Raw genomic sequence first — 15,568 nt, 5'->3', positions numbered from 1 at the left:
GTATATATATATAGCCTCAATGGTTTTTACTAAATCCAGTGATATTCCCTTTTCATATAATAAATGTATCGCGTCCCGAATTCTCATTCTATCAAACGCTTTCTTCAAATCTACAGACACATATATGCTGGTTTGTTGTATTCCAGCGACTTTTCTTTTTGTTTTTTTTCTTTTCTTTTATTTGTCTTATTACAAAAACTGCATCCGTGCATGAAACATATATATGAAAATAATAATTCAGATTTAGAGAAAAGTTGGACAGAAAATGTATGTATTGATAATAGTGTAATTAAGTTTAAGGTTGATTCTGGGGTAATGTACTTTGATTAAGTTGTATAAAAAAGTTAGAAGGGGACAATGAAATAGTTCATTCAGAACAAAGTATTGTAGCTTATGGTGACAATAATTTTTTTTTGTGGCTTAGACTTTCGTCATTCAGCCAGTCTCGAAAGGTTATAATATATTCCTTAAGAAAGTATATACACATAAGTACAGATTATTTCTCTCAGACAAATGCACAGCGATATCCCTAAAACGAAATAGACGAATAATTAATAGAAGAGCACGTCGAAGGAAAATACAAGGACACTCGCTTCGCGTCTAGGGGTCCGTCCACAGATCACCTAACCTCTAGATGCTTCACGACAATACTTTAGTTGGATATGAAATTCAGCGCTCCAAGAGATTTGTATCGGAACTAATTCAAGCGATAAATTACGCGGGAAATTCAAAATTTAATTTTGGTGGGAAAATTTAAATAAAGCTTAAAATATTTAAATATAATTTGGTATATTTGAAAAAAAAATGTATTTGAAATTTTAAAATGTGCAAATTATTTTTAAATTCAAATATACACAATACCGTTTACGAAAAAATAAGACAAAATATAATTTATTTATTTATTTAATACATGTAAAACAACTTTGTATATAAATTTAGAATAGAATAGAAATATGCTTTATTACCACTGAAAATTGTACAATTTTATGGACAAAGCTTACAAAAAGTCAGAAAAATAACAATTTAAAATTTACTGAAATTACATAAATCGTCAATATCACAAAATAAAAGATAATAAAATACACAATGTATTGCAAAATTTAAATAAATTGCAAATTGCATAATAAATCCTTACGAACTAATACGTTTAAGTTTCTGCATGTGATACTCAAATATATATTTATACAAATACTTTAGTTACTTGTACATAAAGCTATTCGTTAAGAAACTCTTTTACTGAATAATATGGTCTTTTAGATAGATAGGTTTTTGTTCTTTTACGGAACTTAAGGAAAGAAGTTGCAGATTTAAGTTGCAAAGGGAGATGATTGTATGATCTTTTTACTGAATATAATATAGATTTCTTTACTAACGCAGTGGAAGGGATCAGTAAATACGCATTAAAGGTTGAATTTCTGGTGGAGTAGTCATGATTAGGTCTTGCTGAAAAAACATGTAGGCGTTTACGAATTAAGCAAACAGTTTCTAAAATATATAAAGAAGGAAGACTTAAAATCCCGTGATTTTTTAAGTATCTTCTGCAATATGTTATTCTACCGAGAACAAAAAGATACCGTATTGCTCTTTTTTTGTTTGTAATTTAAAAACAACTGTCAGATTGGGCAGCTGCTCTAGAACCCCAAAAAAAGAAGACCATATCGAAGATGAGACTCGAACAAAGAAAAATATGTTATTTTGGAAGATGCTAAATTAATTTTCTTCAAAACAGATCTTATTGCATAGCAGGCTGAGGCTAGTTTGTTACTTAACAAATAAATATGAAGGGACCATTTAAGGTTGCTGACTATAAAAATACCAAGAAATTTTACAGAATCAATGATACTGATCTGGCTATTATTAAGAAGCAAGGAGTGAAGAGCTTTATAGGATAATGCTACTGTCTTATCCACGTTAAAAGAGAGTAAATTAGAGTCTGACTAGGTTTTTATTTTAAATAGATCAGAAGTTATAGTTGCATGAAGAATTGCAATATTAGAGTTTCTCCAGGTAATACTGGTATCATCAGCAAAAAGAAAAATGTTTCCATCGGTTTTAAGTTGGTGATGTGATTTATAAAGATAAGGAAAAGTAGAGGACCCAATACTGAACCTTGTGGTACTCCACATACTTGTGACTAGAAGCTGTATCATTTGCTATAACTAGTTATTTCCTATTACCTAAGTAAGATTGGAACCAATTCAAAGAAACACCTCGAAGTCCATAGAAATTTTGTTTTTTTTTATCAAAATGTGGTGATTTAAACAATCAAAAGCTTTGGAATAGTCACAGAAAACAGTGGCAGTATAAAGATTATTGTGTAGTGCTTGATAGACCTCATTTGGTACATACATAGCATCACTGGTACATTTATTACATAAAAACCCGATCTGACTTTGTGATTTTTTACAAATCATTAAATATAAATATAACTCAAACTAAAAGAGCACATAATACACACTATACAAGCATGAATACAAATTAATGACTGGTATTAAGATGACCAATTATGGAGATAAATAGGATACTATGGAACAGATATTTCTTTCCAAAGAGTATTTGTGGTGTAATTGTTTTAATGCTCCATATAATTTTTTCTTTTTAGGGGTAATTGTACCTCTTGATATATTACACTGCTGCAATATTTTCAGTGGTGTGATATTCTTAAGGGCAACACCTAAAAATAAATGTGATGTTAATTTCTTTATTCAATCCTTACAAGGCAAAATCGATTCATTATATGAACCTTCGTGTAGTGGCATTACTGAGTGAGAGACTTGGTAGACTGTTTTTTGATGTATTAAACAATTTATTGTAAGTACTAGAATGTTTCAGTACCTTCATATATCTTTGTTAGATTTTAGCAATGGGAGATTATAAACACAGACAAGCTCCTATTTCTAGTTTTTAGCCCCAGCTGGTCTATGACACTGAGGCAACTAAACTTAAAAACTCTAGTATCACTACCAGAATGTTAAGCAAACTGTTAATTTTATAGTTAATCATATTAGAGAATATTTACAAATCTGCTGATGACAATACAAAATATAAAATTTTAACTACAATTACCTTTTAAATCCTTACTCTCATCAGTTTGTATTAAAATTTCTTTGTTTGGTAACTGTGCATCATTGTGTTCGGCAACTAAAAAGTTTCATAAAATAGTAACCAATTTGAAAATTATTGTTATCTTCGTAATACTTACTACAATGGGGTATCTCAAATGATTGAAACATGTGTGTAGATTGTGCATCTCTACTTTGTTGAAGGTGTTGGAAAGGGTAAACTTTGTTGCCAAACTATCCACATTTAAGAGAGGCGTATTTGAACACCTAATTGCTTCAAAATATTTATAAAGGACCACTGAAGCAATAAAACAATTAAGAGGTATTTTCCTTCGATTTATTTACAGTGAACTTAAGGGCTGATTCAAACATTGACAATTATCGCAATTTTGACAGTTACATAAAGAGTTATAAAAATATTAGCTTTACAGTGAGTGCGGGGAGGCAGTAACAGATATACATGAAATGATAAAATTGAGAGAGACCAACTATATACGTTTTAACACAAAACACCGGGTTTACAAGCGCATTTATTACTTACGGACCACGCACTTTTCTGGATCGACAACACACGCACGGCCTTCAATTTTTGAGAGGCAAACTGTCACTGTCTAGTCCTAGTCCTAAGTTATATAAAGCGGGGAGTAGAGTGTTTATGATGTAGGGAGTCAGTCGCACACACGTCAACACGACAGCTGACGACATAAGCGCACAATTCGATAAAATAATTATATTATACAGGTTGCTTTTTACAACATACTGCCCCCCGTTGAAGCACTAGCTTTAACATTATAAAAGACATTAAAAAGAAAAGAGTACATAAAAAAAAACCAATATGAGTAATAGTATACAAATTCATACAAACAACATATTATGAGTAAAAGTACTAAACCTAATAACATTAACATAATCCTTCACTAGGAAGAGGACACAATTTTGTTATCGAGCGTTTGAAAATCCCATCCTTAGTTTTAACAGATGCAATTCTCACTCGGCCATCTTTACCCGGAAAGACTTCCATCACTCGTGCCAATGACCAGTAGAGAGGAGGGAGATTGTCTTCTTTAACTAGCACAAGGTCATTGGGTTGTAAATTTTTAAATGGGAGAAACCATTTTGGACGATTTTGAAGTCGATTCAGATAATCAGTCGACCACCTTTTCCAAAAAAGTTGCTGGGGCTTAGAGAGATTTTGCCAGATGCTAAGTCGATTTTCCGGGATAGATGTATACTCCTGGTCGGGTAGCGAGGTGAGAGACCTTCCAATCAGGAAGTGACCAGGGGTAAGATATGTGAAATCGGAGGGATCATTAGAGAGGGCACAAATGGGCCGAGAATTAAGTACGGCTTCAATTTGGGTAAGCACGGTACTGAATTCCCCGAATGTAATTTTGAGATTGCCCAACAATCTATAGATATGATGTTTAGCGCTCTTTATAGCGCTCTCCCAGAGTCCTCCATGATGAGGAGATCGAGGTGGTATTGTTTTCCACCAAATTTGAGAGGAGGCTAAAAATTCCTGAATAGAAGAGTTAGTTTCCTTATTTTTCAAGAAATTGTAGAGTTCGAATAACTGATTTTTAGCCCCAAGAAAGTTTGTCGCATTATCAGAGAAAATAGTCTGAGGGAGACCTCTGCGACTGATAAAGCGCTTGAGAGTGAGAAGAAACGCTTCTGTTGTAAGCCCACTGACTAATTCTATATGAACCGCACGTGTGGACATACAGACAAACAGAGCTATGTATGACTTTATCAAGGGACTTTTACGAAGTTTAGAGGCCTTTATTAGAAAGGGACCACCAAAATCCAAACCTACATGAGCAAAAACTTGAGCAGAGCATAAGCGTTCCTTAGGTAAATCAGACATGATTTGAGCTAAGGGTTTGGCATTAAACTTGAAACAAACATGACATTCGTGGACTATCCTCTTAATCTCCCGTAGACCATTCAAGGGCCAATATCTAAGGCGAACTTGAGAGAGAGTATTCTGAGGACCTGCATGATGGAGCCTGAGATGTTCTTTTTTGAGAATTAGACGAACAACATGATTTTTCGAGGGGAGGAGGAGAGGATATTTTTGATCAAAGGTAACTTCGGAATACCTAAGACGTCCACCTACACGGAGCATTTCATTTTTGTCAAGAAAAGGAGCAAATTGTAAGAGAGACTTATTAGAAATAATCTTATTGACTTTGAGATCAGAAATTTCTGAGGAAAAACATGAGTTTTGCAATAATTTTATAATTTTCATTTCGGCATTTTGAAGTTCAGATACTTCAAGTGCACCCGATAATTTTTGAGTGCCAGACTTTGCGTTATTACCAAATCTGAGTACATAAGCTATAGTCCTTACATATTTCGTGAAACTGGAGAACCTTTCAGAAAGCATGACAAAGAAATCAAATTGAGCACTTCGAGTGTGAAGAACAACCTTTCTTTCTTCAGGTAATTTATTAGAATTAAACTTCGGACTACATTCAGACAAATTTAGGTCAAATGTTTGCAAAAACTGAGGACCGTGAAACCAAAGAGTGGAGTTGAGTATGTTAGAGGGCATCATTCCTCTGGAGAGGATGTCAGCAGGGTTGTCTTTAGACTTTACGTGTCTCCAATGAGAGTGAGAAGAATTTTCTTGAATTTGAGCTACCCTGTTGGCGACAAATTGATTCCATCTGGAGTGATGTGATCTGAGCCACGCCAAAACTATCTCAGAATCGCTCCACATGTTTATAGAGGTAATAGAGGGCAATTTATCCTTTATGATATCAACCACCTTTGTGGTGAGCTTGCTAGCCAATAAAGCACCCATAAGTTCCAGCCTTGGAAGCGTTATGGTCTTTAAAGGAGCAATACGACTTTTCGAAACAATAAGAGAGCACGAGATATTTTTTGATTTGTAGATGACCCGTATATAACAACAAGCAGCATATGCTTTCAAACTTGCGTCAGAAAAAGAGTGAATTTCAATAGAAGAAATTTCATGACATGAGAAAAGACATCTGGGTATGCTTATGTCTTTGAGAGCAGCGAGATCAGTTATAAACTTCAACCATTCATTTAAAATATTTAAATCCACGGAGTCATTCCAATTAATTTTAGAAATCCAAATTTTTTGCATAATAATTTTAGCAAGAACAGTTACGGGATTAATGAGCCCTTGTGGATCAAAAATTTGAGCGATAATAGAGAGTAGTTCCCTTTTTGTGTAATTATCCTTTATTGATAATTGAGGTACAGAAATTGAAAATGTATCAGTACTGGGGTTCCAACAGAGACCTAAAACCTTATTAGAAGCATTCTCTGGTGAAATAATATAGGCAGAGTTTGTAGAGAGAGTAGAAACATTTTCCAAAAACATTTTTGAATTAGAGCACCATTTATGAAGAGAAATGCATGCCTTTTTGAGTAGGTCAGTTATCTCATTATGAGCCTTAAGAAGAGTTTGCGTGTCATTGGCCCCATATAGAATGTCATCTACATAGCAGCCTGTTAAGAGAGCATCGGAGGCCAATGGGTAGTTGTTTTGATGAGTTTTAGCTAATTCCATCAAACAACGAGTACTTTGAAAGCTTGCGCTTTTTGTTCCATAAGTTACGGTTTGAAGCTCAAGACATTCGATGTCCTGTTCTGGAGAATCCCGCCAGAGGATATTCTGCAGGAATGTGTGATCAGGATGAATTCGTACCTGCCTGTACATTTTTTGTATGTCGGAAGTGAAGACATAGGTATACAATCTAAACCGAAGGAGAATGTCGAAAAGTTCAGGCTGAAGAGTTTTTCCTTTCAACAGGATGTCATTAAGAGAATAGCCACTGGAACTTTTCATGGAGCCATCAAAAACCACCCGTAATTTGGTAGTTAATGATTCTTCTTTTATGACAGAGTGATGAGGTAAAAAGTATTTATTTTCTAAGTGCACATTTGTGAGAGAAAGAGGAACCTTTTTGGCATGTCCAAGAGAAACATATTCATTGATGAATGCTTTATATTGAGTGTATACATTTTCGTGCTTTAAGAGTTTATTTTCTAAACTAATAAACCTTTTCCTAGCCATATTGTAAGAATTGCCCAGCATTTTATGTGCTGTTTCAGAAATGAGAGGAAGCTTTACCTGAAACCGACCAGAAGGTAGAATTTGAGTTGTTTCAGTGAATATTTGTTCAGCCAGATCCTCAGAGGAGGAGATTTTAACAGGGGGGGTCACTTCTTCGACTTCGAAGAATTGTCGAATTATATTATCGAGCTTATCTTCCTCAGATGCGGACTGGACAAATAAAGAGACATTTGACTGTGTAGGGGACAACTGTGAGCTATAAATTCCTTTGTGAAGTGCGTAAGGAGGTAAAGAACCAAACATAATGTACCCTAAGTGTGTGTTCTGGAGAACAGGGAGTCCTTTACCTAAACGTATTAAACCATCCGATAACAACTCGCTATATATGTCACTGGCAAGAAGAAGATCTATATTTCCAGGGACAGAGTAGGTGGGATCTGCGAGAGTGACTGTAGAGGGGATATTAAATTTACTTCTGTTTATGGATACCTGAGGGAGTCTACAAGTTATGTTGTCTAAAATAGAACAGGAGATTTTGAAACCATTACCATTTCTTTTGTATGGAAAAATTTCTAGATCGACCATTTTGTTCGAGAATGAACCATGTTCAGAGATAGTAGAGATTTGTAACCTTTTGGTGTAAGGAGAGAGATTTAATTTTTGAACCAAATCTTTAGAGACAAATGACGCCTGAGATCCACTATCTAACATACATCTAGCGTGTATGGGTACGCCATGCTTTGAATAAATAGTGACTAGAGCGGTTGCCAGCAGAACATCCTGCTTTATTGACAGAGCAGAGAGAGAAGTCATCACATTTGAGACCTGAGAGGTTTGAGATTCAGAGAGAGAGACAGAATTACTTGGACCGGCTTCACCATCAGACCAAGTGTTTTGTACATTGCGAGAGGTTGCGTGATTTTGTCTTTGAAAAGATCTACTAGAAGAAGAGCTATTTTCATGGTTATTGTGCAAGAGTGTGTGATGCCTTTTCTTGCATATACCACATAAACGTTGAGACGAACAATTTTGTGAAAAGTGTTTAGTTCCTAAACAGTTGCGACATAGTTTGTTTTCATTAACAAATTTATACTTATCCTGTAAGAAAAGATTAGCAAATTTTGTGCATGCATAAATAGTGTGTGTAGCATTATTACAAAATACGCATGTTTTGGAGTACGAGTTAGTTTTGTTATTTGCCGAAGAGAAGAGAACCGTTTTAGAGTGAGTTTTAATAACTTTTTTATCGCTATTATCTAAGGAGTTTAACTTTTCCATAATGTCACACTTTTTTTCTAAAAAATCAAAGAATTGATTTAGCGTGGGAATATCTTTTGACCCTAACTCGTATTCGAAAGACCGGTGAGTGGTAAAGTCCACTTTTTGCAAAAATATTTCTATTAATAAGAGATCCCAATGCTCGATGGGTACATTCATATTTTTTAGCGCGAGTAAGGTCTGTTTTGCGGTGACCAAAAATTCACGTAAGGCCTTTGCATTAGTTTTGACTAAGGATGGAACTTTCAAAAGACGCTGTATAAGCAAACTAATTACGCGCGATTTGTTTTCGTAGCGATTTCGAAGAGTCTCTAACGCGATTTGGAAGTTTTCTTCTAAAACTTGGATGTTTTCTACCAACTGGAGAGGTTCGTTGCGTAGAAAGGATTTGAGATAAACAAAACGCTGGACGTTGTTGAGTTCCGGGTTATTAATAATTAACGTCTCGAAGAGCTGATAGAATGCACTCCATTCTGAGAAGCATCCTGAGAAAGTTTGAATTTTAATTTCGGGAAGAGTCACTTTAGCACTAGCTAAACGTGGAGAAGTGGAACTGGACTGGTGTGAAGGAGGTTGGAGCATCTCCATTTTATGTTGAAGACCTGCCAGAGTTGAGAAGTACTTTTCTTCAATTTCTTCCCTATAGCGTTCTTCAGTGTTTTCTTCGTCCAGTTCCTCAATCTGATCCATGAGGTCATCATATTTGGCGTAACAATTCGTTAGTTCAGTATGACGGAGTTGGAACTGCAAGGGATTTGTTTCTTTAGCAGAGTTATCCCTTAACCAATTAGAGATACGAGAGATTTTTGATTTCAACGGTTTGCGTTGTTTCTTCAATTGATCCATTGCGGTTAGAGATGTATCAAAAGCCTTGCGAGATATTTATCTATGAGAGATACACGAGAAATAAAAAATTTTAGAGTCTAAAACACAGCTTAGTCCACCCCGTATAATAAACAAGAGTCTCAGAAAATAATGTCTGTACGAATCCTGCGAAATATAAACTAGTCCTGTATACTAATAATATGCGTTCGAACTTTTGAATGTCCCTGTACGTGATTATAAAAATATATCTTGGAACGGACTCACCAAATAGAAATGAATCGTAAAAAATCCATAAAAATCCATAGTCACATCACATGTTTCTTGTCAGCAATTTCACTTGAGATGCACCTCGAAGAGCGATAAATCTAACATCTATTTAAGATTGTTGGGTGGAAACACTTCAAACACTTGCGTGGTGACGTAATGTTCCATGTGCCGTGAGATTGTTTATCTTATGTTTTTACGCAAAGTTCTATTTTGTGAAGAGCACTTAGTAATGAGTATTATTTTAATTTTTATGGGAAAAGAATTAAAATAAGAGAAAATTAATTTGATTTATGAAAAGGAATTGCGATAAACAATATATCCGGCTCGAAGGACCACAAGATGTTGGAAAGGGTAAACTTTGTTGCCAAACTATCCACATTTAAGAGAGGCGTATTTGAACACCTAATTGCTTCAAAATATTTATAAAGGACCACTGAAGCAATAAAACAATTAAGAGGTATTTTCCTTCGATTTATTTACAGTGAACTTAAGGGCTGATTCAAACATTGACAATTATCGCAATTCTGACAGTTACATAAAGAGTTATAAAAATATTAGCTTTACAGTGAGTGCGGGGAGGCAGTAACAGATATACATGAAATGATAAAATTGAGAGAGACCAACTATATACGTTTTAACACAAAACACCGGGTTTACAAGCGCATTTATTACTTACGGACCACGCACTTTTCTGGATCGACAACACACGCACGGCCTTCAATTTTTGAGAGGCAAACTGTCACTGTCTAGTCCTAGTCCTAAGTTATATAAAGCGGGGAGTAGAGTGTTTATGATGTAGGGAGTCAGTCGCACACACGTCAACACGACAGCTGACGACATAAGCGCACAATTCGATAAAATAATTATATTATACAGGTTGCTTTTTACAACAGAAGGACTCTCAACTAAAACAAAAAGTTAATATAATAATTTATACCATGATTCACTTCAAGTAAAATAATTTTTATTAATTACATATTAGGGTTACTTACTTTCGGTTACATTTGCTTCCACACTCAACATTGAAATACTTCTGGGATGTAAATTAGAACAAGAATCTAAAATCAATCATCAATCAGTTATTCGTTCTCTAATATCAAATATTTATGTGACTCACCATACAAATGTAAGCTAGGAATTGCATTTTTATACAATTTATGGCTCCATGAAGAAACAAACTTATCTTCAAAGTGTCTGTGGCAGATTCGTTTTGTTTTAAAAACTGTACTGGAATTCATCATATCTTAATTAGGATTTTTTATAACACTAAGCCACTTCCTAAATCGTATAATGTCTTTATCAGGATTTGGAAAGGCATGTCTAATTGATGACGAATTGGTACATTGTAGGATACAACATTTATTGTGAAAAACCATATTTAACTAATTATTATTAATCTGCAAAATACTGTTTGAACACCGCCACGAACATTTAAAACACAGATCACTGAGGTAGGTGGTTTGTAATTTGCAAACTAATTTGAGATTAATGCTAACAATAACCCAGAGATATTAAACCAAGTTTAGTTTAATTTCTTTGCAATATAGCGATTGACAATTATAATTTTTAGTTGTGTTCTAAACCTAAACTGCAGAGTAAAGGTAAAGACAGAGTAAAGCGACATCTGAAGATTTGTATCGGTACTACAAATGACATTTACTTTAGTTTGACCTTGAGTTACCTACGTGAAACGTCTAGTTATTAGTGGTCTGTGGGTCCGTCAAGACATTTATTTTAACAGACAAACAATACTGGACCACAGATAAGGTATTGTTACATATAGGATAAACAAAGGGTACGAGTCTAACCCTATACACGCTCATGAAAGTTTTCATGAACGAGTGCCAGATTTATAAAACTATGCATGTGTCTGACAAAAATTATATAATTAAATTATATATTGTTACAGAACCTATGGCTAACAAGGGCTGTATATTATATGGAGCGTATGTATTGTATTTAGTTAATTTTGTATACAGGGAGTTTGAATGCTGGATAAATTTAGGACATTTAAAGAAGATGTGATCGAGGTCACCTAGCTTACCACAATGTTTGCAACTATCATCATCGATGACTTTTATTTTAAATAAATGGCATGGGTAGCGTGCATGTCCAAAGCGTATTCGATTTATAGTAGTAATGTAATTACGAGGAACTTTGAAATTCTGAAACCAGGTTGTTTGAGGTATAATTGGTTGTAAAACCTTTTATGGTTTGTAACACAGTAATGTTTCCATTGCTCTTTCCATCTAAATTGCTGATTTTTTTTTGAAAATCCTAGTAACATCTGATGTATTAAGCATATATATCAATGTAGAGCCAGTTGTTACACTCATTTTAGCTAAATGATCTACATATTCATTATGTTTGAGACCAATATGTGCTTTGACCCAAATAAATTTTATGTTGACTCCAGTCGATGATAAATGATACAATCGATCTTTTATTTCAAATATGTAGGGGTTGCTAAATGTTGAGGACAATTCAATGTTTTTTATGCTCTGCAAAACTGAAAGGCAATCTGACAGAATTAAAATATGTCTATTGCAGGTGTTTTAACATATTTTAGAGCCTAGTATAGCAATTGATTCCGCTGAAAAGATTGAAAATTCATTTGGTAGTTTATACTTGAATTCTACGTTTGTAGAAGGTAAAAAGTATGCGCATCCAGTCCCTTCTGTTGTTTTTGATGCGTCCGTATATATTACTGTGGCTTCCCTATAACCCTGAAGTAGAGATCTTAGAACATTGCTACTCATAATAGTGTTCTCACTATAAGTGGGTATTATAACCTGTTCTGTGGAATAAAGAGAAGTAGTCTAAGCTTCTGTCAACCGCTTGCAATTTCTTGAAAAAAATAGGATTATTCTGTAATGCCATGCATAAAGGCAGGGAAGGTTTTTTCTCCCAATATTTGTTTGTAAGATCTGACTCTTTAAGTTGACGGACGCTTGAAAATAACTGTGAGTTAGTTAATAGAAATTTAAGAAGGCTTTTTTCACTTAAAAAGTTTCTTCTATTTTCATGGGGTAGCTCAGCGGCTTCAACATATAAGGGTTGTATAGGGGTTGATCTCATAGCACCCAAACATACCCTCATAATAGAGTTTTGAAACGTGTCGATTTTTCTTAAAAGGTTCTTGGAGGCGGAACCATAAAGAGTAGCACCGTACTCTAGAATAGATCGTATATAAGCGCGATAAAACAACAAGGATGTTTCTACATCGCAACCCCACCACGTTTTAGTTGTCATTTTGAGGAAATTGCTGCCTTTGTTACATCTATCAAGTATGTACTCTATGTGTTGTCTCCAAGTTAACTTCTTATCCAAAATAAGGCATAGATATTTGACATGATTTTGAAGCTTAAAACGTTGATCGTTCAGAATGATATTTTCATTTGTAGAAATGTTATGTCTTGTGAAGATAGATACTACTGATTTTTCTATAGATAAATTGAGACCATTTTCTAAGAACCATGAAAAAAGGGATTCACGCACTTTGCTAAGGCTTTGCATATAGGTTTCATATTTTTTGTTTTCTGTATAGATGCAGAAATCGTCGGCATACTGTACGATTTTGAATGAACTGTTATTTATTTGGATGTTATGTATGTCAGAGCTGTATATATTGAATAAGATTGGAGATAAAACTGAGCCTTGTGATATACCTTGATAATTATATCGAGGTCCAATTAGCTTGTTATTATGATCTCTTACATAGATGATCCTCTTTGTGTAAAATCCAATTATTGTATCCACGAATGCGATTGGCATATGAAATAAATTAACCGTTTTGATTCTTAAAGTTGACAAGCAAACTGATTCGTATGCTCCCTCAATATCCAAGAATCGTCCTGTTAAATAGTTGTTTCTGGTTAAGTTATTTTGTACATCTACCACAATGGTTGTTAGAGAATCTAGTGTTCCAAAGCTTCTTTTATATCCAAACTGATCTTCTGATAGCAAATTATTTTTTTGTAACTACCAATCCAGTTTAAATTTTAGTAGTCTCCCTAGAGTTTTAAAAACACAGGAAAGTAACGATATTGGTCTGTAAGAATTTGTAATATTTGGATCTTTACCAGACTTTAGGATAGGAACAACAATGGCGTTTTAAAATGAATCAATAATGATGTTATTTTGAATGATATCATTAAATACCTGTAACAGTAGATCTTTAGCGTCTCTTGGTAGGTTGATTAACATAGGATATTTGATTTGATCAATCCCTGGGGAGTTATTATTGCAATTTTTGAGAGAGAAATCTAATTCAGATTTAGTGAAAGGTTTCAACAAAAAGTGATTAGATTGGTGACTTTGTTCTGATTGGTTAGAGAAATATTGAACCCAGGGAGGAGAATATTTATTAACGAAGTCCTCTAAAACTTTATTGCTGAACTGTTTTATACTATTCTGCGTTTTTCGATTCATTTTGTTGGCCTGTGACCATATTTGCTTAGAAGAGGTATTTTTGTTTAAATTGGAGCACCATTTGATCCAACTGGATTTAGCTTTTTGCTTCAACTGCTTTTTTGTTCGAGCAGTAACTTCCTGACATTTTAAGTAGTTATCAAAACTCGATGAAAGTTTGTAAGCTTTTAATGACTTGTTTCTTTCAATAATTATTATATCACATTCAGGGTCCCACCATGGTGGTGGGGGACAATTTTTAAGTTTAAGAATTTTATATTGAGGGATAGATTTTGAAGCAGATTCATTAATACAATCAATAAGAAAATTATAATTTTCGTAAGTGTTTAAACAGCTATTATAGTTGACAAACATTTTTTTTTATTTAGGATGTATAAAGTGACCAATTGGCTTTATTGATATTCCATTTGCTTTTTGGATAAATTGTTTCATGTGATGTGTTAGATGTGGAAAGGTTCATAGTTATAGCAAAATGATTGAGTTGGGTTGATGACCTACAGCATCATTGTGCAGTGAGCCCCATAATGATTTATGAGCATTGATTATACAAGGTGATGTAACTTGAAAGAAGATATTTTTCTAATCATCTTTAGAAGTACGGACTTTAGGTAACCTATACACAGACAAGAAACTTAATTCTAAATTGTTAAATTTAGCGGAGATGTCACAAACTAAAATTTTATCATTTAAATTTTTAGTAATATTTACTTGACAGAATGGGATAGAATTTTAATCAAAATTGCTACACCGGCATACCCATCGTATCTATCCTGGCGGATTATATTATAATCTTTAAATATATAATTTTGATTTGGTTTGAACCATGTTTCTCTTAATAACGCTATATCAATGTTTTCAGCTGTTAAAAAATGAACTAAACTATTTTTATTTGATGCAACGGACCTTCCGTTCCATTGTAAAATTCTCAGAGTTGTTTGTCCTTGGAAAACCTTATTTACTGAAGATGTCCTCCAACATCTGATTCTAACGAATAAGTAAAATTGGTAAAATAAAATAAATGAAAACATTCATATTGGTTTTTTTACTAGTGCATTTTGACTTTGGATCAATGTTTAAATAAGAAATACTGCCAGAAAAAAGTTCCATTTGAATTACATAATTTAGATAAATAATTTTGATTTTGATATATGCCAAGAATTTTATTTCAATGTTTTACTACTTTCGAATACTGAAAATATTTTCTGATTTATGCTCTCATTATCTACAGATTTTAAATCCTCAACTGTGTGAATATTTTTTAAAAAATTAATGACACACTCCGTCACTGCCTGCGCAATATCTTTATTATCACCTTCTGTAGGTTGAAAGGTAGATTACGTTGGATACTGGGGAAGAGGATGTGATGGTCCAAAACGGAAGTTAAACATGGGAGGGTTCTGTAAGTTTGGGGATGAGGGAGAAGTAGTGACTTTATGTTTTTTGTTATTATGGGTTAGTGCCATAGGTCTTCTACTATCCGAACGTTGAGAATTTATAGGTTGTGGCTGCTGGAAAGCATGTTTATTACCAGAACTTTGAGGTATTTTCGGAAATTCTGCCTCGTAGTTTGCTAAGACAGAAAAGCGATTGTTCGTTTTTATTTCTGAATATGAAGATTGAAAAAGCTTTTTGGCTTCTAAGCAGGATACTT

At 34.0% G+C, this 15,568-nt stretch overlaps 1 protein-coding gene and 1 long non-coding RNA gene across 2 annotated transcripts; both read right to left on the bottom strand.

The window, feature by feature from the left end:
* Positions 1–2,283: 2,283 nt before the first annotated feature.
* Positions 2,284–3,263, bottom strand: LOC140433381 (uncharacterized). The gene is made up of 3 exons (XR_011949945.1): positions 3,203–3,263; positions 3,067–3,141; positions 2,284–2,674 (listed from the first exon to the last, which is right to left on the bottom strand). It is a non-coding gene; the product is annotated as an uncharacterized lncRNA (long non-coding RNA).
* Positions 3,264–3,963: 700 nt separating this feature from the next.
* Positions 3,964–9,240, bottom strand: LOC140433818 (uncharacterized). Its single transcript, XM_072521794.1, has 3 exons — positions 8,917–9,240; positions 6,460–8,214; positions 3,964–5,898 (listed from the first exon to the last, which is right to left on the bottom strand). Exons 1-3 carry the CDS (start codon positions 9,238–9,240, stop codon positions 3,964–3,966), a joined length of 4,014 nt encoding a protein of 1,337 aa, XP_072377895.1.
* Positions 9,241–15,568: the final 6,328 nt, after the last annotated feature.

Source organism: Diabrotica undecimpunctata, chromosome 2 (genome assembly GCF_040954645.1).
Source record: "Diabrotica undecimpunctata isolate CICGRU chromosome 2, icDiaUnde3, whole genome shotgun sequence".
Classification (NCBI taxonomy): Eukaryota; Metazoa; Arthropoda; class Insecta; order Coleoptera; family Chrysomelidae; genus Diabrotica; species Diabrotica undecimpunctata.
Note: the sequence above shows the minus strand (reverse complement) of the source record. Positions and strands in the feature narration are given on the sequence as shown.